General features: G+C 44.8%; 1 protein-coding gene across 11 annotated transcripts in view; it reads left to right on the top strand.

Annotated features, from left to right (window-relative positions):
- LOC119784034 (receptor-type tyrosine-protein phosphatase mu-like) overlaps nt 1–20,167 on the top strand; it is a 175,520-nt gene extending 155,353 nt beyond the window's left edge. For 6 of the 11 annotated variants that reach the window (XM_038285926.1, XM_038285893.1, XM_038285887.1 and 3 more), the window contains 2 exons: nt 16,731–16,866; nt 17,669–20,167. In XM_038285926.1, the coding sequence (XP_038141854.1) occupies nt 16,731–16,866; nt 17,669–17,722 (190 nt within the window). In that variant the 3' untranslated portion in view covers nt 17,723–20,167. The remainder of the gene's footprint in view (nt 1–16,730; nt 16,867–17,668) is intronic. The other 5 variants (XM_038285958.1, XM_038285966.1, XM_038285950.1 and 2 more) reach the window with 2 other exon arrangements.
- The last annotated feature ends 4,462 nt before the right edge of the window (nt 20,168–24,629 follow it).

The following is a 24,629-nucleotide window of genomic DNA, read 5'->3' as shown; positions in this document are numbered from 1 at the left end:
CACAAAGTACTAAACGGCACTACACAATGCTACACAAAGTACTATACGGCACTACACACTGCTACACACAGTACTAAACGGCACTACACAATGCTACACAAAGTACTATACGGCACTACACAATGCTACACAAAGTACTGTACGGCACTACACACTGCTACACACAGTACTAAACGGCACTACACAATACTACGCACAGTACTATACGGCACTACACAATGCTACACAAAGTACTATACGGCACTACACAATGCTACACAAAGTACTATACGGCACTACACAATGCTACACAAAGTACTATACGGCACTACACAATGCTACGCACAGTACTATACGGCACTACACACTGCTACACACAGTACTAAACGGCACTACACAATGCTACACACAGTACTATACGGCACTACACAATGCTACACACAGTACTATACGGCACTACACAATGCTACACAGTACTATACGGCACTACACAATGCTACACAGTACTATACGGCACTACACAATGCTACACAGTACTATACGGCACTACACACTGCTACACACAGTACTATACGGCACTACACAATGCTACACAGTACTATACGGCACTACACAATGCTACACAAAGTACTATACGGCACTACACAATGCTACACAAAGTACTATACGGCACTACACAATGCTACGCACAGTACTATACGGCACTACACAATGCTACACAGTACTATACGGCACTACACAATGCTACACAAAGTACTATACGGCACTACACAATGCTACACAAAGTACTATACGGCACTACACAATGCTACGCACAGTACTATACGGCACTACACACTGCTACACACAGTACTAAACGGCACTACACAATGCTACACAAAGTACTATACGGCACTACACAATGCTACACAAAGTACTATACGGCACTACACAATGCTACACAGTACTATACGGCACTACACAATGCTACACAAAGTACTATACGGCACTACACAATGCTACGCACAGTACTAAACGGCACTACACAATGCTACACAAAGTACTATACGGCACTACACAATAACAAATAAGTACACACTGCAGTTAGTAGTTAGACCTCCCTGATGTAACCAAGACTGTTACTATAGCAACATGTACTGTAAGTGATTGATCGCAGACAGTACCACACAGCAATACACAAGGTGCCATACACTGTACTACTCATGGTACTAAATTGTATTACACAGCACTACACACTCTACTACCAATGCTACTACACATTCTGTACATACATATATACATACATACTTTTTACTCTGCTACTGGGTACTACAGAGCAATGTATGTACTGACGTTAGCAGATCCAGGAACCCCTGAGGGGGGACCAGAACCAGGGTCCACTGAGGGGGGGACAGAACCAGAACCAGGGTCCTCTGAGGGGGGGGACAGAACCAGAACCAAAACCAGGGTCCACTGAGGGGGGAACAGAACCAGAACCAGAACCAGGGTCCACTGAGGGAGGAACAGAACCAGAACCAGGGTCCACTGAGTGGAGACCAGTACCAGAACCAGGGTCTACTGAGTGGGGAACAGAACCAGAACCAGGGTCCACTGAGGGGGGAGCAGAACCAGAACCAGGGTCCACTGAGTGGAGAACAGAACCAGAACCAGGGTCTACTGAGTGGGGAACATAGCCAGAACCAGGGTCCACTGAGGGGGGAGCAGAGCCAGAACCAGAACCAGGGTCCACTGAGGGGGGAACAGAACCAGAACCAGGGTCCACTGAGGGGGGAGCAGAACCAGAACCAGGGTCCACTGAGGGGGGAACAGAACCAGAACCAGGGTCCACTGAGTGGAGACCAGTACCAGAACCAGGGTCTACTGAGTGGGGAATAGAACCAGAACCAGGGTCCACTGAGGGGGGAGCAGAGCCAGAACCAGAACCAGGGTCCACTGAGTGGAGAACAGAACCAGAACCAGGGTCTACTGAGTGGGGAACATAACCAGAACCAGGGTCCACTGAGGGGAGAGCAGAGCCAGAACCAGAACCAGGGTCCACTGAGTGGAGAACAGAACCAGAACCAGGGTCCACTGAGTGGGGAACAGAACCAGAACCAGGGTCCACTGAGGGGGGAGCAGAACCAGAACCAGGGTCCACTGAGTGGAGAACAGAACATGAACCAGGGTCCACTGAGGGGGGAGCAGAACCAGAACCAGGGTCCACGGAGGGGGGAGCAGAACCAGAACCAGGGTCCACTGAGTGGAGAACAGAACCAGAACCAGGGTCCACTGAGGGGGGAGCAGAACCAGAACCAGGGTCCACTGAGTGGAGAACAGAACCAGAACCAGGGTCCACTGAGGGGGGGGGCAGAGCCAGAACCAGAACCACGGTGCACTGAGTGTTGAACAGAACCAGAACCAGGGTCCACTGAGGGGGGACCAGAACCAGAACCAGGGTCCACTGAGGGGGGAACAGAACCAGAACCAGGGTCCACTGAGGGGGGACCAGAACCAGAACCAGGGTCCACTGAGGGGGGACCAGAACCAGAACCAGGGTCCACTGAGGGGGGAACAGAACCAGAACCAGGGTCCACTGAGGGGGGAGCAGAACCAGAACCAGGGTCCACTGAGTGGAGAACAGAACCAGAACCAGGGTCCACTGAGGGGAGAAAAGAACCAGAACCAGGGTCCACTGAGGGGGGAACAGAACCAGGGTCCACTGAGTGGAGAACAGAACCAGAACCAGGGTCCACTGAGGGGGGAGCAGAACCAGAACCAGGGTCCACTGAGGGGGGAGCAGAACCAGAACCAGGGTCCACTGAGTGGAGAACAGAACCAGAACCAGGGTCCACTAAGTGGAGAACAGAACCAGGGTCGACTGAGGGGGGAGCAGAGCCAGAACCAGAACCAGGGTCCACTGAGTGGAGAACAGAACCAGAACCAGGGTCTACTGAGTGGGGAACATAACCAGAACCAGGGTCCACTGAGGGGGGAGCAGAGCCAGAACCAGAACCAGGGTCCACTGAGTGGAGAACAGAACCAGAACCAGGGTCCACTGAGGGGGGAGCAGAACCAGAACCAGGGTCCACTGAGTGGAGAACAGAACCAGAACCAGGGTCCACTGAGTGGAGAACAGAACCAGAACCAGGGTCCACTGAGGGGGGAGCAGAACCAGAACCAGGGTCCTCTGAGGGGGGAGCAGAACCAGAACCAGGGTCCACTGAGTGGAGAACAGAACCAGAACCAGGGTCCACTGAGGGGAGGGCAGAGCCAGAACCAGAACCACGGTGCACTGAGTGGAGAACAGAACCAGAACCAGGGTCCACTGAGTGGAGAACAGAACCAGAACCAGGGTCCACTGAGGGGGGGGCAGAGCCAGAACCAGAACCACGGTGCACTGAGTGTTGAACAGAACCAGAACCAGGGTCCACTGAGGGGGGAGCAGAACCAGAACCAGGGTCCACTGAGTGGAGAACAGAACCAGAACCAGGGTCCACTGAGGGGAGAAAAGAACCAGAACCAGGGTCCACTGAGGGGGGAACAGAACCAGGGTCCACTGAGTGGAGAACAGAACCAGAACCAGGGTCCACTGAGGGGGGAGCAGAACCAGAATCAGGGTCCACTGAGTGGAGAACAGAACCAGAACCAGGGTCCACTGAGGGGGGAACAGAACCAGGGTCCACTAAGTGGAGAACAGAACCAGAACCAGGGTCCACTGAGGGGGGAGCAGAACCAGAACCAGGGTCCACTGAGGGGGGAGCAGAACCAGAACCAGGATCCACTGAGGGGGGAACAGAACCAGAACCAGGGTCCACTGAGTGGAGAACAGAGCCAGAACCAGCGTCCACTGAGGGGGGAACAGAACCAGAACCACGGTCCACTGAGGGGGGAGCAGAACCAGAACCAGGGTTCCAACCCAAAAGGAACATGAAGATTAATTTATTGACTCAGTGGGTAAATTAATCTCTGCATGGAACCCATCCTGGTTACCGGGTTCCCATCCTGGTTACCGGGTTCCCATCCTGGTTACCGGGTTCCCATTCTGGTTACCGGGTTCCCATTCTGGTTACTGGGTTCCCATCCAGGTTACCGGGTTCCCATCCTGGTTACTGGGTTCCCATCCTGGTTACCGGGTTCCCATCCTGGTTACCAGGTTCCCATCCAGGTTACCGGGTTCCCATCCTGGTTACTGAGTTCCCATCCTGGTTACTGGGTTCCCATCCAGGTTACCGGGTTCCCATCCTGGTTACTGGGTTCCCATCCTGGTTACCGGGTTCCCATCCTGGTTACCAGGTTCCCATCCAGGTTACCGGGTTCCCATCCTGGTTACTGAGTTCCCATCCTGGTTACTGGGTTCCCATCCTGGTTACTGGGTTCCCATTCTGGTTACTGGGTTCCCATCCTGGTTACCGGGTTCCCATTCTGGTTACTGGGTTCCCATTCTGGTTACTGGGTTCCCATCCTGGTTACCGGGTTCCCATCCTGGTTACCGGGTTCCCATCCTGGTTACCGGGTTCCCATTCTGGTTACCGGGTTCCCATTCTGGTTACTGGGTTCCCATCCTGGTTACTGGGTTCCCATTCTGGTTACTGGTATCCCATCCTGGTTACTGGGTTCCCATCCTGGTTACTGGGTTCCCATCCTGGTTACTGGGTTCCCATCCTGGTTACCGGGTTCCCATTCTGGTTACCGGGTTCCCATCCAGGTTACCGGGTTCCCATCCTGGTTACTGGGTTCCCATCCTGGTTACTAGGTTCCCATCCTGGTTACCGGGTTCCCATCCTGGTTACCGGGTTCCCATCCTGGTTACCGGGTTCCCATCCTGGTTACTGGGTTCCCATCCTGGTTACTGGGTTCCCATCCTGGTTACTGGGTTCCCATCCTGGTTACCAGGTTCCCATCCTGGTTACCGGGTTCCCATCCTGGTTACTGGGTTCCCATTCTGGTTACCGGGTTCCCATCCTGGTTACCGGGTTCCCATTCTGGTTACCGGGTTCCCATTCTGGTTACTGGGTTCCCATCCTGGTTACTGGGTTCCCATCCTGGTTACCGGGTTCCCATCCTGGTTACCGGGTTCCCATTCTGGTTACCGGGTTCCCATCCTGGTTACTGGGTTCCCATCCTGGTTACTGGGTTCCCATCCTGGTTACTGGGTTCCCATCCTGGTTACTGGGTTCCCATCCTGGTTACTGGGTTCCCATCCTGGTTACCGGGTTCCCATTCTGGTTACCGGGTTCCCATCCAGGTTACTGGGTTCCCATCCTGGTTACTGGGTTCCCATCCTGGTTACTAGGTTCCCATCCTGGTTACCAGGTTCCCATCCTGGTTACTGGGTTCCCATCCTGGTTACTGGGTTCCCATCCTGGTTACTGGGTTCCCATCCTGGTTACCAGGTTCTACAGTCATTCTGTCACCTTTAATGCTCCATTGATACTTCTTAGAATAACTCACAAATGCATGTTCAATGCCAGATTAATGAGGAGCGCTGCTGCCCCCCTCTGGTTAAGACAGGAACTGCTTGTCCTCATTGATCTGCAGACTGCGATTATGGAAAAACTCCACCACTTTTTTTCAATTCACAAAATGAATCCATCCTAATTATAACAAAATATATTTATTTTTACCTTTTTTTTATTTTTAATGTTTTTATAAGTATTTTCACTTTAAAACCTAGTTTTTAAATGGCTCTGTGGTTTATTTAAAGGGACAGTTTGCATCTTTTTTATGGGATTAAATACAATCCTACCACACATTACTACCCTCTGACAATCATCACTAATATACTTTCTGTCCAACCCAATTTAAATCACATTACAACTCTATGTACTACATATTTTACCACAATGTATTAATCAGTATTCATATTAAAAACAGAGCAGTAAATGCATACTCAGCCTCTGCTTGATAATACAGGTCAGTTCATTAGGACTTCTTACTGTACTACACATGGTATACTTTGGAAATCACACTGTACGTCACTGTACTTCATCGTTTTCACACTCTCCTAGAAAATACTACACAAATAGTATGCTGATGAAGGTTCTCAGCCATCCAGGTCCTAGTCATTCTGTAAAAAATTCAAAAAATATCCACTGGACTTGGTTTTCAAGATTTGAAGACGTTTCTCCACCTCTCCAGGAAGCTTTCTCAATTCAAATATCTGGATCCGCAGTGAGTTTGAGTCTTATATGGACAACGCCTTGTATCGCTTGGAAACATGCAAATGGTAACCGATGAATGGGTCGTAGCCTCTGTTTAAGGGTTTAGTTTGGCTTGAAATGTACTCCAAACACAAGATCCCAGTACATTTCAAGCCAAACCAAACCCTTAAACAGAGGCTAGTGCACCCTAAAGATAAAACCCCCAGACCGAATATGAGCGGAGTGGTATATGCTGTTCAGTGCAGCGAGGAATGCTCTGATCTTTATATTAGAGAAACAAAACAACCTCTCCACAGACGCATGGCCCAACACAGAAGAGCGGCCGCCTCTGGACAAGACTCCGCAGTACACCTACACCTTGTGGACAAAGGACATTCTTTTGAGGACCAGAATGTCCATATTCTGGATAAAGAAAATACGTGGTTTGAGAGGAAGGAAGCCATCTATGTTAAGAGAGAAAAACCAACTTTAAACAGAGGTGGTGGACTCAGATTCCAGCTTCCAAAAACATACAATTCAATCATAGACATGATCCCTTCCAGATATCACCAAACCCCCCACCCCATCACAGAGGAACGAGGGACCTACCCGCCTCCAGCCGGTGAACAATACCTCCTTAACGACCAACCCTTAACAATCATAGACAGGTTTCAGGTATTACAGGAGACAATCCCCCCCCTTAATGGCAATCCCCCCTTTAATGACCGACCCCTAGAATCATAGACAGGTTCAGATATTACAGGCTAACGATGGAACTAACGACCCATTCATCGGTTACCATTGCATGTTTCCAAGCGATACAAGGCGTTGTCTATATAAGACTCAAACTCACTGCGGATCCAGACATTTGAATTGAGAAAGCTTCCTGGAGAGGTGGAGAAACGTCTTCAGATCTTGAATACACAAATAGTACTAAGCAGTACTAAACACTCTATACTTTAGAGTAGAGATGCACTGATCAGATTCCTGTATCGGCTCTGATATTGACTAGTTAGCGGGATCGGATATCAATTATTGCATTTCTACTTGGAGCTGCTTGTTAATGTGTATACTATAAAGTACATTTCTATCTGTGTTCATTTGTCTTTTTTAGAAATAATAATGTGGAGCTTAAAGCCTTCAGTCACATTCAACAGGTAATCTGATGGCTATCAGATATCGGCCGATACTCTCAGTCCAGGTATCGCATTGGATCGGATAAAAATGGATCGTTGCATTTCTACTTTCCAGTACTACACAATGTGAAACACTGTACCACACACTGTACAACAGAGAGATATACAGTTATATACATTGTATTACACAGTAAAATATGCTGTACTTCCTTGCAATGTACAGGGTTGCAATGCTACCCACGATTAAACACTATAGTTTACAATACTGTTCTATTCAATTCAGATTATTTCTATAGCCCCAGTTTAGTAGTATAACCAGAGTAGTATCTGTGATGTAAACATAAAGGAGCTGAATTGCTATCATGTTCACTTCCTCTTTGGATTACTGAGTGTTGCTGCTGTCCAGTCTATATCCGTCTGAATTCAGTTATTTTTTCTCTGATATCTCAGTAACTCTAACTGACCAGAACTACTTTAAAACACGACGCCTTCTGCTGCACGTTGTGTATGTGTAATAAGTGTAGTATTTTAGTAGCTTTCAGCCCACATCCATCCCACTTTGTATGGTGCAGCTCTTCTTTCCAGGAATCTGGCCACATTTATTAGTCCTCCAAAACCCTGACCCCCCGGGGTGCAGACCAGGAAGCAGAGTCCTAGTTTAACAGACCTCTCTGCAGCTTCTCTACTGTTACCCACTCTTTACTCCATCCAGACAGTGTCTTGCCCACGACCAAAATCTTACTGATTACTCCCAAAACAATTAATACCTACAACTCTTTGATAATTTAATCCTTAATTTCCCTGATCCAAATTTCAAGGCAAGAAAACCTCTTCTTTTTGTAACTTTGTATCGTCCACCAGGTCCTTACTCTGAATGTTTAGATGAGTTTTCAGAGTTCCTTTCTGATTTGGTATTAAATACTGACAGGGTCATCATAGTGGGAGAGTTTAACATCCATGCTGACATTGAAGGCGATAGCTTAAGAGCAGCCTTTAATGCTATCTTAGACACTATTGGCTTTGTTCAAAATGTGAATAGTCCCACGCATTCTCATCTTCAGTTCTATTCAGTTTATTTATACAGCGCCAAATTCACATCATGTCATCTCAAGGCACTTTACAGTTCAACCAGATCATCCAGTCAAATTGATACAAAGTTTTCTATCTAAGGAAAACCAGCTGATTGCATCGACTCATTGACTCTTCAGCAATCCCTCACACTAAGCATGCTTGTAGCGACAGTGGAGAGGAAAAACTCCCTTTGAACAGGAAGAAACCTCCAGCAGAACCAGGCTCAGTGTGAGCGGCCATCTGCTGAGGCCCACTGGGGTTCAAGGAGACAGAAGCAGACATAGAAAAAGAAGCATAGATACAAAAGGCAGCTGTAAAAGGCGGCCCCGTCCAGGAAACACATAGCCAAGCAGACGAGCTCCAAGGCAGCTCCCATGCCAGAGGACGAAGAGAGCACATCCAGTTAGTCACGGTCAGAGAAACAGGACCACACTGGAAAACAGGCCGATCTCCAACATCTATAAACAAGGGTGTTGATGGCAGCAGCACAGCTGATGTTTCTTTCCAGGATGACGTCACAGCCAAACAGGAACAGACGAGGCAAAGCTACTCTGAGGAAAAGCAGAGAGAGCAGAAGGTTAGAGATTGAACTAACAGATTCTGCAGAATAGGAGAACAGAGAGAGAATGAAGCAGAATAATGAAAAAGGGGTCCCTATGTCCTCCAGCAGTCTAAGCCTATAGCAGCAGAACTATAGAGATAGATCAGCATAACCTGAGCCACTCTAACTAGAAGCTTTATCAAAAAGGAAAGTTTTAAGCCTAGCCTTAAAAGTAGACAGGGTGTCTGCCTCACGGACTAAAACTGGTAGTTGGTTCCACAGGAGAGGAACCTGAGAACTAAAAGATCTGCCTCCCATTCTACTTTTAGAAATTCTAGGAACCACTAGTAAACCTGCAGATTGAGAGCGAAGTGCTCTGTTAGGAACATAAGGAACAATCAGATCTCTGATATAAGATGGTGCTTGGCCATTTAAGGCTTTATATGTGAGAAGGAGGATTTTAAATTCTATTCTTGATTTAACAGGAAGCCAATGAAGAGAAGCCAGGATAGGAGAGATATGATCTCTCTTTTTCATTTTCATCAGAACTCTGGCTGCAGCATTTTGGATCAGCTGAAGGCTTTTAACTACAGTTTGTGGACTTCCTGATAGTAAAGAATTACAATAGTCCAGCCTTGAAGTAACAAATGCATGGACTAGTTTCTCAGCATCGCCCCTGGACAGGAGATTGCTCATTTCTGCAATATTCCTCAGATGAAAGAAGGAAATTCTAGAAACCTCTTTGATATGAGATTTAAATGACAGGTCCTGATCAAAAACAACACCAAGATTTTTTACTTTATTATCTGAAATCAGTTTAATCCCATCCAAATGAAGTGACTGGCTAATCAGCTTCTTTTTCAGAGACTCTGGTCCAAAGACTATAACTTCTGTTTTGTCTGCATTCAGAAGCAGAAAGTTAAGAGTCATCCAGGTTTTTATGTCTTCAGACATGCCTGTAATCTATGTAATGGGTTAGCTTCATCTGGATTTATAGACAGATATAGCTGGGTATCATCAGCATAACAGTGGAAATTAATCCCATGCTGTCTAATAATTCTACCAATTGGGAGCATGTATAAAGTAAAGAGAATTGGTCCTAGCACTGATCCCTGTGGTACTCCACAGGTAACCTTTGAGCGTGTTGAAGATCTATCATTAACATGAACAAACTGAATTCGATCAGATAGATCAGATTTAAACCAGTCTAGTGCTGTTCCTTTAATTCCAACAAAATATTCAAGTCTTTCTAAAAGAATATTCTGATCAACTGTATCAAATGCAGCACTAAGATCCAACAGGACGAGCACAGATACAAGTCCATTATCTGAGGCCATGAGAATATCATTAGTGACTTTCACCAGAGCTGTTTCAGTGCTATGATGAGCTCTAAAGCCAGACTGAAACTCTTCAAAAAGTTCATTATGGTGGAAGTGATCGCACACTTGTTTGGCAACTACTTTCTCAAGAATTTTGGATAAGAAAGGAAGATTGGATATAGGTCTATAATTGACCAAGTCATCTGGGTCAAGAGACGGTTTCTTAAGCAGAGGTTTAATTACAGCAACCTTAAAAGCTTTAGGTACATATCCCTGTAACAGAGATAGATTAATCACATCTAAAATGGAGGAGGAGATCAAAGGGAATGCCTCCTTAAATAACCTGGTTCGAACTGGATCTAACATACAAGTTGAAGGCTTAGATGAAGACAATAATTTTGCTAATTCAGAAAGTTCAACTGGATCAAAGCAGTCTAAACCCGGTTCAGATTCCATGACTACCTCAGGTACAGTCACGGATAGAGGAGTACTTATGATCTTATTTTTAATAAGATCAATCTTATTTATAAAGAATCCCATAAAATCATTGCTGCTAAGAGCAGGTGGAATGGACGGTTCAACAGAGCTATGGCTATGGGTGAGTTTGGCAACTGTATTAAAAAGAAATCTAGGATTATTCTTATTCTCCTCTATTAATTCAATTCAATTCAATTCAGTTTATTTATATAGCGCCAAATTCACAACACATGTCATCTCAAGGCACTTTACAGTTCAACCAGATCATACAGTCAAATTGATACAAAGTTTTCTATCTAAGGAAAACCAGTTGATTGCATTGACTCATTGACTCAAATACAATCCCCCACACTAAGCATGCTTGTAGCGACAGTGGAGAGGAAAAACTCCCTTTTAACAGGAAGAAACCTCCAGCAGAACCAGGCTCAGTGTGAGCGGCCATCTGCCGAGGCCGACTGGGGTTCAAGGAGACAGAAGCAGAGATACAAAAAGCAGCTGTAAAAGGCAGCCCCGTCCAGGAAACACACAGCCAGGCAGACGAGCTCCAAGGCAGCTCCCATGCCAGAGGACGAAGAGAGCACATCCACTCAGTCACGGTCAGAGAAACAGGACCACACTGGAAAACAGGCCGATCTCCAACATCTATTAACAAGGGTGTTGATAGAAGCAGCACAGCTGATGTTTTTTTCCAGGATGACGTCACAGCCAAACAGGAACAGACGAGGCAAAGCTACTCTGAGGAAAAGCAGAGAGAGCAGAAGGTTAGAGATTGAACTAACAGATTCTGCAGAATAGGAGAACAGAGAGAGAATGAAGCAGAATGATGAAATGGGGGTCCCTATGTCCTCCAAAAGTCTAAGCCTATAGCAGCATAACTATAGAGATAGCTCAGGATAACCTGAGCCACCCTAACTATAAGCTTTATCAAAAATGAAAGTTTTAAGCCTAGCCTTAAAAGTAGACAGGGTGTCTGCCTCACGGACTAAAACTGGTAGTTGGTTCCACAGGAGAGGAGCCTGATAACTAAAAGATCTGCCTCCCATTCTACTTTTAGAAGTTCTAGGAACCACTAGTAAACCTGCAGATTGAGAGCGAAGTGCTCTGTTAGGAACATAAGGAACAATCAGATCTCTGATATAAGATGGAGCTTGGCCATTTAAGGCTTTATATGTGAGAAGGAGGATTTTAAATTCTATTCTGGATTTAACAGGAAGCCAATGAAGAGAAGCCAGGATAGGAGAGATATGATCTCTCTTTTTCATTTTCATTAGAACTCTGGCTGCAGCATTTTGGATCAGCTGAAGGCTTTTAACTACAGTTTGTGGACTTCCTGATAGTAAAGAATTACAATAGTCCAGCCTTGAAGTAACAAATGCATGGACTAGTTTCTCAGCATCACCCCTGGACAGGATATTTCTAATTTTTGCAATGTTCCTCAGATGAAAGAAGGAAATTCTAGAAACCTCTTTGATATGGGATTTAAATGACAGGTCCTGATCAAAAATAACACCAAGATTTTTTACTTTATTATCTGAAATCAGTTTAATCCCATCCAAATGAAGTGACTGGCTAATCAGTTTCTTTTTCAGAGACTCTGGTCCAAAGACTATAACTTCTGTTTTGTCTGCATTCAGAAGCAGAAAATTAAGAGTCATCCAGGTTTTTATGTCTTCAAGACATGCCTGTAATCTATGTAATGGGTTAGCTTCATCTGGATTTATAGACAGATATAGCTGGGTATCATCATATTAATGAGGAGAAGTATGCTGCTCTTGCTTTACAAAGGCTCCTCTTATACAGCAGTAAACCATTTTTCCAGACTAGGAAGGACTCCCGCAGGCCTGTGGAGCGATATTTTCTCTCCAGTTTCCTAGCATTTTGCTTCAAAGTACGCAGCTCTGCATTAAACCAAGGAGCAAGCTTTCTATTTTAATGGTTTTCATTTTCAAAGGAGCTGCGTTGTCTAAGGCAATACGCAGAGAACTAGCAACCCCATCAACAAAATCATCAACCTGTGAAGGGGAATAAGCTAAGCTTTTGCACTCTGCAGCACTGCTCAGTGACACAGAGCAGAGAGAAAGTGAAGCAGATTCTTTAAAATTTTTAACTGCACTATCTGATAAAGATCTACTAAAATTGAACCTTCTTTTGGGGGAGGAGAACTCTGTTAAAGTAATCCTGAAGGTTATTAGAAAGTGGTCAGAGAGGACAGGGTTGTGAGGAAATACTGTTATTTCTTCACATTCTATGCCGTATGTCAGCACAAGATCCAAAGTATGAAGATGAGAATGCGTGGGACTATTCACATTTTGAACAAAGCCAACAGTGTCTAAGATAGCATTAAAGGCTGCTCTTAAGCTATCGCCTTCAATGTCAGCATGGATGTTAAAATCTCCCACTATGATGACCCTGTCAGTATTTAATACCAAATCAGAAAGGAACTCTGAAAACTCATCTAAAAATTCAGAGTAAGGACCTGGTGGACAATACAAAGTTACAAAAAGAAGAGGTTTTCTTGCCTTGAAATTTGGATCAGGGAAATTAAGGGTTAAATGTTCAAAAGAGTTGTAGGTATTAATTGTTTTGGGAGTAATCAGTAAGTCAGACTGGAAGATTGTTGCTACTCCTCCTCCTCGCCCAGAACTTCTGGGGATGTGAAAATTTAAATAGCTTGAAGGAGTTGCCTCATTTATGCTCACATAATCCTCTTGCTGCAGCCAGGTTTCTGTAAGGCAAAACAAGTCAATGTGATTATCACAAATCAAGTCATTAACTAGTAGACTTTTAGAGGAAAGCGATCTTATGTTAAACAGACCGCATTTAATTGTTTTAACTTTTTCCCCAATTGGAGTTATTTTGATTTTAATTAGATTATCATGATTTACTCCTTTGGGAATCTTTGCTAATTTATTAGAGTTTGGTCGTGGGCAAGACACTGTCTGGATGGAGTAAAGAGTGGGTAACAGTAGAGAAGCTGCAGAGATGTGTGTTAAACTACAACTCTGCTTCCTGGTCTGCACCCTGGGTGGTCAGGGTTTTGGAGGACTAATAAATGTGGCCAGATTCCTAGAAAGAAGAGCTGCACCATCCAAAGTGGGATGGATGCCGTCTCTCCGAATCAGACCAGGCTTTCCCCAAAAGGATTGCCAATTATTAATGTAGCCCACGTTGTTTTCAGGGCACCACCTAGACAACCAGCGGTTGAATGACGACATGCGGCTAAACATGTCATCACTGGTCAGATCAGGGAGGGGACCAGAGAAAATTACGGAGTCCGACATTTTTTTGGCAAACTTACACACCGAAGCTACACTAATTTTAGTGACCTCCGATCGGCGTAACCGGGTGTCATTACCACCAGCGTGAATAACAATCTTACTGTATTTAACCTTATCCTTAGCCAGTAGTTTCAGGGAGGATTTGATGTCGCCCGTTCTGGCCCCCGGCAAACATTTGACTATGGTCCCTGGTGTCTCTAATGCCACGTTTCTGACTATGGAGCTGCCAATCACCAGAGTGGGCTTCTCAGTGGGTGTGTCACTGAGTGGGGAAAACCAGTTAGAAACGTGAACGGGTTGGTGGTGACCAGTGGGCAGAGATCCACGACTACGCTTTCTGCATACAGTTACCCAATCGCCTGGCTGCTCAGGCACTTTTGGAGGACAGCTACGTGGGGGGCCTACTTTAACTCCTGGATGTTCAACAGCCTGAAGCCTGGATTCTAACTCTGACACCCTCGCCTCCAAAGCTACTAAAATACTACACTTATTACACATCCCATTATCACTAAAGGAGGCAGAGGAATAACTGAACATCTGACACAGAGAGCAGGAGAGAGGAGAGGAAGAAGGAAGAGTTGGAAAAGAGTCAAGGGAGGGAGAGAGAGAAGCCATAGCAATGCTAAGCTAGCACTAGCCTAGGCTAGCTACTCCTTGCTATCAGAAATAAAACCGTGTGAAACTGACAAGTGCTCAGTAGAAAAGTGCAGCAGAAGGTGCTATGTTTTAAAGTAGTCAGTTAGAGTTACTTAGATACAGAGATATCACAGAGAAAATAACTTAACTTCAGATGGAGATCCTCTGAACAGCTGCAACAGCTGCACACTCAGTTAATCCAAACAGGAAGTGAGGATTCAGGATTACTTTAACAGAGTTCTCCTCCCCCAAAAGAAGGTTCAATTTTAGTAGATCTTTATCAGATAGAGCAGGTATACATTTTAAAGAATCTGCTTCACTTTCTCTCTCCTCTGTGTCACTGAGCAGTGCTGCAGAGTGCAAAAGCTTAGCTTATTCCCCTTCACAGGTTGATGATTTTGTTGATGGGGTTGCTAGTTCTCTGCGTACTGCCTTAGACAACGCAGCTCCTTTGAAAATGAAAACCATTAAAATAGAAAGCTTGCTCCTTGGTTTAATGCAGAGCTGCGTACTTTGTTTAAATGGTTTACTGCTGTATAAGAGGACCCTTTGTAAAGCAAGAGCAGCATATTTTTGCTCATTAATAGAGGAGAATAAATAATCCTAGATTTCTCTTAATAAAGCTTCCAATCTAACCCAGAGCCATTGCTGTGTTGAACCGTCCATTCCACCATTCCACCTGCTCTTAACAGTAATGATTTTATGGGGGCGGGGGGGGTGGGTGGGGGGGCAGCATCTGAGGTAGTCATGGAATCTGAACCGGGTTTAGACTGCTTTGATCCAGTTGATCTCTCTGAATTAGCAAAACTATTGTCTTCATCTAAGCCTTCAACTTGTATGTTAGATCCAGTTCCAACCAGGTTATTTAAGGAGGTATTCCCTTTGATCTCCTCCTCCATTTTAGATGTGATTAATCTATCTCTGTTACAGGGATATGTACCTAAAGCTTTTAAGGTTGCTGGAATTAAACCTCTGCTTAAGAAACCGTCTCTTGACCCAGATGACTTGGTCAATTATAGACCTATATCCAATCTTCCTTTCTTATCTAAAATTCTTGAGAAAGTAGTTGCCAAACAAGTTTGCGATCACTTCCACCATAATGAACTTTTTGAAGAGTTTCAGTCTGGCTTTAGAGCTCATCATAGCACTGAAACAGCTCTGGTGAAAGTCACTAATGATATTCTCATGGCCTCAGATAATGGACTTGTATCTGTGCTCGTCCTGTTGGATCTCAGTGCTGCATTTGATCCAGTTGATCAGAATATTCTTTTAGAAAGACTTGAATATTTTGTTGGTATTAAAGGAACAGCTCTAGACTGGTTTAAATCTGATCTATCTGATCGATTTCAGTTTGTTCATGTTAATGATAGATCTTCCTCATGCTCAAAGGTTACCTGTGGAGTACCACTGCTGGAGGACATAGGGACCCCTTTTTCATCATTCTGCTTCATTCTATCTCTATTCTCCCACTCTGCAGAATCTGTTAGTTCAATCTCTAACGTTCTGCTCTCTCTGCTTTTTCTCATAGTAGCTTCATCTGGTCTGTTCCTGTTTGGCTGTGACTCCATCCTGGAGAGAAATATCAGCTGTGCTGCTGCCATCAACACCTTTGTTTCTAGATGTTGGAGCTTGGCCTGTTTTCCAGTGTAGTCCTGTTTCTCTGACCGTGACTGAGTGGATGTGCTCTCTTCATCCTCTGACATGGGAGCTGGCTCGGAGCTCGTCTCCCTGGCTGTGTGTTTCCTGGACGGGGCCGCCTGTGGAGCTGGTTGACAGTTGCCTTTTGTATCTATGCTTCTTTTTCTACGTCTGCTTCTGTCTCCTTGAACCCCAGTGGGCCTCAGCAGATGGCCGCTCACACTGAGCCTGGTTCTGCTGGAGGTTTCTTCCTGTTCAAAGGGAGTTTTTCCTCTCCACTGTCGCTCCAAGCATGATTAGTGTGAGGGATTGCTGAAGAGTCAATGAGTCGATGCAATCAGCTGGTTTTCCTTAGATAGAAAACTTTGAATCAATCTGACTGGATGATCTGGTGAACTGGAAAGTGACCTGAGATGACATGATGTGAATTGGAGCTATAGAAATAGACTGAATAGAAGTTAATTGAATGTGTCTGCAGTGGTGTTTTGTCTCCATCTTATGGTCAGAAAGAGAACAGTCTCATCTGTGTCCCTCAGGAATGGCGGTGGTCGCAGCGGCGTCTTCTGCAGCGTCAGCATCGTGTGTGAGATGCTGCGGCAGCAGCGCTGCGTTGATGTCTTCCACGCCGTGAAGACGCTCAGGAACAACAAACCAAACATGGTGGACCTGCTGGTAAGATGGAAGGAAGAGAACTTCCTCCTGCTTTTGCCACTACTTGCTTCTACTGAAGTAAACACACTTTTATAAAATGTCAAAGTGCTTCACATCCTGAGGTTCTGTACCTCACCTGGTTCCACCTGGTTCTACTTTAATAAAAAAATGACAGTAATCAGGGGCCAATTAGCAACATTTATCTCCTGGATGAAATTACACCACAAGACATTCCATCCATCCATCCATCATCCATCCATCCATCCATCCATCATCCATCCATCATCCATCCATCATCCATCCATCATCCATCCATCCATCATCCATCCATCATCCATCCATCCATCCATCCACCATCCATCCATCCATCCATCATCCATCCATCCATCCATCATCCACCATCCATCATCCATCCATCCATCCATCATCCATCCATCCATCCATCCATCCATCCATCATCCATCCATCCATCCATCATCCATCCATCCATCCATCCATCATCCATCCATCCATCCATCCATCCATCCATCCATCATCCATCCATCCATCCATCCATCCATCCATCATCCATCCATCCATCCATCCATCCATCCATCCATCCATCCATCCATCCATCATCCATCCATCCATCCATCCATCCATCCATCATCCATCCATCATCCATCCATCCATCCATCCATCCATCCATCCATCCATCCATCATCCATCATCCATCCTCCATTATTCTTTTTTTTTTACCTTGGTTTGAAGTATGATTATTATTAATATTATTATTATTTCATATTTTGTTTGATCATGTTTTATATTTTCTGTGTGTGAACAGGAACAGTATAAATTCTGTTATGAAGTTGCTCTGGAGTACCTGAATTCAGCTTAGCTTGGAGCAGAGCGTCCAGGCCCAGAGCATGACGGTGCCACTACTGACTGAAGGTTTTTGCACTGCCTGGTTAAACTGGAGCGTCTGGCGGCGAGGACGGCGCCGCTGATGGACATCCAGCGTTTCTCACCTTGTGTCTCTTTGTTGTCTTGTTTTTTATTGTGTTGTAAATCTGATGAGTTGAAACTTAAAAGACGAAGAAGACCTCAGACTTTGTCCAGCCTGGTGAGTGGGGCAATAAGGATCCAGATGGACCGGAGTCTGGTACCGCTGATGGAGCAGCTAACCGCTAACATTAAGCAGCAGTGGTTGAGAAGCTGCTGACGGACACTAAACACGGAGACTTCAGGTCTTCACGGGGTTCATCATCATCCTCAATAATCTAAATTTCCTGTTCTACTCTAAGTCTCCCAAACAACAGACAGTTTTTGTTGTTTTCTTGAGCTTTAAGAAGAAATTCTTCTTTTAAATTTTTATTCACATCAACCTTGAAAAGCTGCAGCAGAACCAAACGACGGGACCTGTTTAGTTTCTTTGAAATGATCCGTTCCGTGCGGCGTGGACCTGCGGATTGGTTCACTGCAGACATGATGGATTCATCTTTTCCAGCAGGATTTGTCTGCTTCTCTTCTTATTTATCAAAGGAAAAAAGTTTCCAAAGATTTCAGTTTCTCTGATTTTATCATTTATCTAAGGCCTGATGTCAGATTTTTGTTCATGATCACCTGCCACTTTGTTACCATGGAAACCAATAGAAATCGTCTGCCTGTAATTGGACCTTTTTTATACTGTAAATGATTTAAAGCTGCATAGTCATGTTATATACCCAACCATCGCATCACGATGTAATACGGTGCTGAACAACGTGCAGATAATCCATTTTGAGCCCAAATAGAATTCCTGCAACAAGCTTGATGAGCTGAAATTAATAGACGCTGCGCCATCTGCTGGCAGTACCACCGAACTACCAGCCATACAGCGACAATTGATGCAGCAATGTCCTGTGATGTCTGAGTGTAAAACAGAAGAACTTTATTAAATAAACTGATCGACAGCGTCTCCAGGTTCTAGACAGAACAGCCAAAGTCAGCCAAACTGGGAAAGAGCATCAAAGTCTTTACTGGGAGTTACTAACAGCTTAGCTGCTGTAGCCTGCTCCATTTTTACCCCCTTGTTCTTCATCGTTCCTTCTCTGTTACTGTAAATATAAGAAACTAAGCAGCGGGACCAAGTATTCGTTCAGTGATCTCACCAGCATGTAGATTTAAAAATATAGAACGGGACTATGCACCTTCAACACTTTGGTGTGATACGGTAACAAAAGATGCTAATATACTTTATTACTGGTCTGGTCAACACCAGTTCGACTTGGTCATAGCAGGCTTAAACCAGTTTAAATCAGGATTAAACCAGTTTAAACCAGGCCTTAAAAAGGTCAATTTAGCATCTTAACCAGTTTGTAATGGTTGCATCAGGCTCTAAACCGGTTTATAATGGTCGCATCAGGCTCTAAACCGGTTTATACTGGTCGCATCAGGCTCTAAACCGGTTTATACTGGTCGCATCAGGCTCTAAACCAGTTTATAATGGTCGCATCAGGCTCTAAACCGGTTTATACTGGTCGCATCAGGCTGTGAACCTGTTTGATACTGGTTGCATCAGGCTCTAAACTGGTTTGATACTGGTCACATCAGGCTCTAAACTGGTTTGATACTGGTCACATCAGGCTCTAAACCGGTTTATACTGGTCTAATCAGGCTCTAAACCAGTTTATACTGGTCGCATCAGGCTCTAAACCAGTTTATAATGGTCGCATCAGGCTCTAAACCGGTTTATACTGGTCGCATCAGGCTGTGAACCTGTTTGATACTGGTTGCATCAGGCTCTAAACTGGTTTGATACTGGTCACATCAGGCTCTAAACTGGTTTGATACTGGTCACATCAGGCTCTAAACCGGGTTATACTGGTCGCATCAGGCTCTAAACCGGTTTATACTGGTCGCATCAGGCTCTAAACCAGTTTATAATGGTCGCATCAGGCTCTAAACCGGTTTATACTGGTCGCATCAGGCTGTGAACCTGTTTGATACTGGTTGCATCAGGCTCTAAACTGGTTTGATACTGGTCACATCAGGCTCTAAACTGGTTTGATACTGGTCACATCAGGCTCTAAACCGGTTTATACTGGTCTAATCAGGCTCTAAACCAGTTTATACTGGTCGCATCAGGCTGTGAACCGGTTTATACTGGTCGCATCAGGCTCTAAACCGGTTTATACTGGTCGCATCAGGCTGTGAACCGGTTTATACTGGTCGCATCAGGCTCTAAACCAGTTTATACTGGTCGCATCAGGCTCTAAACCGGTTTATACTGGTCTAATCAGGCTCTAAACCAGTTTATACTGGTCGCATCAGGCTCTAAACCGGTTTATACTGGTCGCATCAGGCTCTAAACCGGATTATACTGGTCGCATCAGGCTCTAAACCGGTTTATACTGGTCGCATCAGGCTCTAAACCGGTTTATACTGGTCGCATCAGGCTCTAAACCAGTTTATAATGGTCGCATCAGGCTCTAAACCGGTTTATACTGGTCGCATCAGGCTGTGAACCTGTTTGATACTGGTTGCATCAGGCTCTAAACTGGTTTGATACTGGTCACATCAGGCTCTAAACTGGTTTGATACTGGTCACATCAGGCTCTAAACCGGTTTATACTGGTCTAATCAGGCTCTAAACCAGTTTATACTGGTCGCATCAGGCTCTAAACCAGTTTATAATGGTCGCATCAGGCTCTAAACCGGTTTATACTGGTCGCATCAGGCTGTGAACCTGTTTGATACTGGTTGCATCAGGCTCTAAACTGGTTTGATACTGGTCACATCAGGCTCTAAACTGGTTTGATACTGGTCACATCAGGCTCTAAACCGGGTTATACTGGTCGCATCAGGCTCTAAACCGGTTTATACTGGTCGCATCAGGCTCTAAACCAGTTTATAATGGTCGCATCAGGCTCTAAACCGGTTTATACTGGTCGCATCAGGCTGTGAACCTGTTTGATACTGGTTGCATCAGGCTCTAAACTGGTTTGATACTGGTCACATCAGGCTCTAAACTGGTTTGATACTGGTCACATCAGGCTCTAAACCGGTTTATACTGGTCTAATCAGGCTCTAAACCAGTTTATACTGGTCGCATCAGGCTGTGAACCGGTTTATACTGGTCGCATCAGGCTCTAAACCGGTTTATACTGGTCGCATCAGGCTGTGAACCGGTTTATACTGGTCGCGTCAGGCTCTAAACCAGTTTATACTGGTCGCATCAGGCTCTAAACCAGTTTATACTGGTCTAATCAGGCTCTAAACCAGTTTATACTGGTCGCATCAGGCTCTAAACCGGTTTATACTGGTCGCATCAGGCTCTAAACCGGTTTATACTGGTCGCATCAGGCTGTGAACCGGTTTATACTGGTCGCATCAGGCTGTGAACCGGTTTATACTGGTCGCATCAGGCTGTGAACCGGTTTATACTGGTCACATCAGGCTGTGAACCGGTTTATACTGGTCACATCAGGCTGTGAACCGGTTTATACTGGTCACATCATGCTGGAGATCGTTTAGGTTTCCTTGAAAACAGGCTCCACCCATTGATTAGGTGTGTGTAGGTACCTTTCTGACTGGGTTTGTCTGTGTTTAGACTGTTAGCTCTGATCTTCAGGCTGGGGGGTCATGCTCATGGTCATGTTTCGTATCACTGCACATTTGAAGCTAACTGGACGAACCTCTGCTCCCTCTCAGGTTCTGTTTTATGTGTTTAATTGTCAGCAGTTGCAGAGAGCTGCTGGCTGGTTCTGTTTCTGACTGCGATGGAGGGAGATGTTTATACTGTAAATAGCAGGAAGAATATTTATTCCTTCATTTGTTTCAGTGTTATTGTTGTTCTTGTAAAGCACACAGAGGCAGACAATCATGAAAGAAGATTTGAACGTTCCACCATCAGAACCGAAGCAAAGGATCCAGCCGTCATGGCAGAAGGTTCTGGATTGCTCTAAGTGTAACTTTGTTGTTGTGACTGAACCCTGTACATGTACAGCTCTGCTGCTGAACAGAACATTATCGTAATAAAAGCTTTTATTTATGTTGTATGATTCAAAAACTACAAATAAAACTATATAAACAGACATGATGTACCTGAGGATTTATGAACTGTGATCCGTGCTAGAACACAGGCAACTAACGTAGAAACGCTGTTCAATGCCACTAGAGGGTGCTGCTGCTGATGAGACTTATCGTGTCACTTCCTGTTTTGACTGCTTAGCGGCGCTGTTCGGGCTATCGTCCTTTTTTCTTTATCTCAGTAACTCTAAGGCCACCTCTCAATATGCGTTCTTGAACGTTCTCGTGACACGTCATCAGCCTCAGCCTGAGCACTGTTGTTGTTCTGGCCCCTCCCTCTTTACCCAGCATGCATCAGAGCAGACTTCTCCGTTCTCCAGACTGACAGCTGTCCCAGCATGCACTGCGGCAGCTTTCAATGGAGCGCCCCATTGAAAGTTAAAAGTTCTCTTTTCTGTTGCTGTTGTTCAAGAAAAATACATTTTAAGATCATTTGAGGCGAGAATATTAAACTTTAAGCTTCACTATACGGAACATTTACTGATTTAATGAGTAATTGAAAAAACTATTTACGAAGTTGAGAGGACCGCGGCAACCTGCGGACCTCCGAGGCTAACAGCAGTCAGGGCTAACGTTAGCCCGTCTGCAGCGGCCAGGGCTAACGTTAGCCCGTCTGCAGCGGCCAGGGCTAACGTTAGCCCGTCTGCAGCAGCCAGGGCTAACGTTAGCCCGTCTGCAGCGGCCAGGGCTAACGTTAGCCCGCCTGCAGCGGCCAGGGCTAACGTTAGCCCGTCTACAGCGGCCAGGGCTAACGTTAGCCCGTCTGCAGCAGCCAGGGCTAACGTTAGCCCGTCTGCAGCAGCCCTCTCTCTGCATAGCCGTGTGTGAAGGACCGCTGGCTCTGATGGAAGTTTTATTGTTGTATTTGTTAAAATATTCATTTGATTTGTGTTTATCTGACTGTGTTCATCATTATTCCTCCACTAAAAGTAAAAAAGTCATAATTTATTATAATCTAGAGACTATTAATAACAGGAGGTGAAATGCAGCTCCAGACGAGCTGCGCGTGCGGTGATGTCATCAGTATGCTGCTGTTCCAATTGACTCATATCTATGCTGTGGGCTCCTGTTCTCACCAAGTCCAGACTTTGCTGGGTTCTTCTCAAGAACGTACTTGGCGAGAACACAAGTCCGTACTCACATTCTAGTGAATGACAAACGTCCTAACTGTCCGGAATGAAAACATAGCGCCTTCTGCTGCACTTTTCTACTGGGCACTTGTCAGTTTCACACGGTTTTATTTCTGGTAGCAAGGAGTAGCTAGCCTAGGCTAGCGCTAGCTTAGCATAGCTATGGCTTCTCTCTCTCCCTCCCTTGACTCTTTTCCTTCTTCCTCTCCTCTCTCCTGCTCTCTGTGACAGATGTTCAATTATTCCTCTGCCTCCTTTAGTGATAATGGGATGTGTAATAAGTGTAGTATGTTTAGCCGCATGTTGTCATTCAACCGCTGGTTGTCTAGGTGGTGTCCTGAAAACAACGTGGGCTACATTAATAATTGGCAATCCTTTTGGGGAAAGCCTGGTCTGATTCAGAGAGACGGCATCCATCCCACTTTGGATGGTGCAGCTCTTCTTTCTAGGAATCTGGCCACATTTATTAGTCCTCCAAAACCCTGACCACCCAGGGTGCAGACCAGGAAGCAGAGTTGTAGTTTAACACACATCTCTGCAGCTTCTCTACTGTTACCCACTCTTTACTCCATCCAGACAGTGTCTTGCCCACGACCAAAATCTAATAAATTAGCAAAGATTCCCAAAGGAGTAAATCATGATAATCTAATTAAAATCAAAATAACTCCAATTGGGGAAAAAGTTAAAACGATTAAATGCGGTCTGTTTAACATAAGATCTCTTTCCTTTAAAAGTCTACTAGTTAATGACTTGATTTGTGATAATCACATTGACTTGTGTTGCCTTACAGAAACCTGGCTGCAGCAAGAGGATTATGTGAGCATAAATGAGGCAACTCCTTCAAGCTATTTAAATTTTCACATCCCCAGAAGTTCTGGGCGAGGAGGAGGAGTAGCAACAATCTTCCAGTCTGACTTACTGATTACTCCCAAAACAATTAATACCTACAACTCTTTGATCATTTAACCCTTAATTTCCCTGATCCTAATTTCAAGGCTAGAAAACCTCTTCTTTTTGTAACTTTGTATCGTCCACCAGGTCCTTACTCTGAATTTTTAGATGAGTTTTCAGAGTTCCTTTCTGATTTGGTATTAAATATTGACAGGGTCATCATAGTGGGAGATTTTAACATCCATGCTGACATTGAAGGCGATAGCTTAAGAGCAGCCTTTAATGCTATCTTAGACACTATTGGCTTTGTTCAAAATGTGAATAGTCCCACGCATTCTCATCTTCAGTTCTATTCAGTTTATTTCTATAGCTCCAATTCACATCAGGTCATCTCAGGTCACTTTATAGATCCAGTTCAACCAGATCATCCAGTCAGATTGATTCAAAGCCTGTTTGATGAAGCAGCTTTAACAAACTCAAATCCTCAACTCTAAACTGATCCAGCCAAAAGTCGGGAACTCTGAGTGTTCAGTTGCACAATATCAAAGATATTTTCAATTTTAACATAGATATGAAATAATATAACAAAACCTACAATAACTTAAAGATATGATTGTACTAAGTCATCAAATCAGTTTATTCTATCCAATCAGCTGCCTGTAGTGTCTTTAAATGTCCAGCAGGTGTCAGTATTCTGAGACAGAATCAATGCAT

The sequence above is a fragment of the Cyprinodon tularosa genome, unplaced genomic scaffold, assembly GCF_016077235.1.
Source record: "Cyprinodon tularosa strain WSP-4 unplaced genomic scaffold, ASM1607723v1 ctg1058, whole genome shotgun sequence".
Classification (NCBI taxonomy): Eukaryota; Metazoa; Chordata; class Actinopteri; order Cyprinodontiformes; family Cyprinodontidae; genus Cyprinodon; species Cyprinodon tularosa.
Note: the sequence above shows the minus strand (reverse complement) of the source record. Positions and strands in the feature narration are given on the sequence as shown.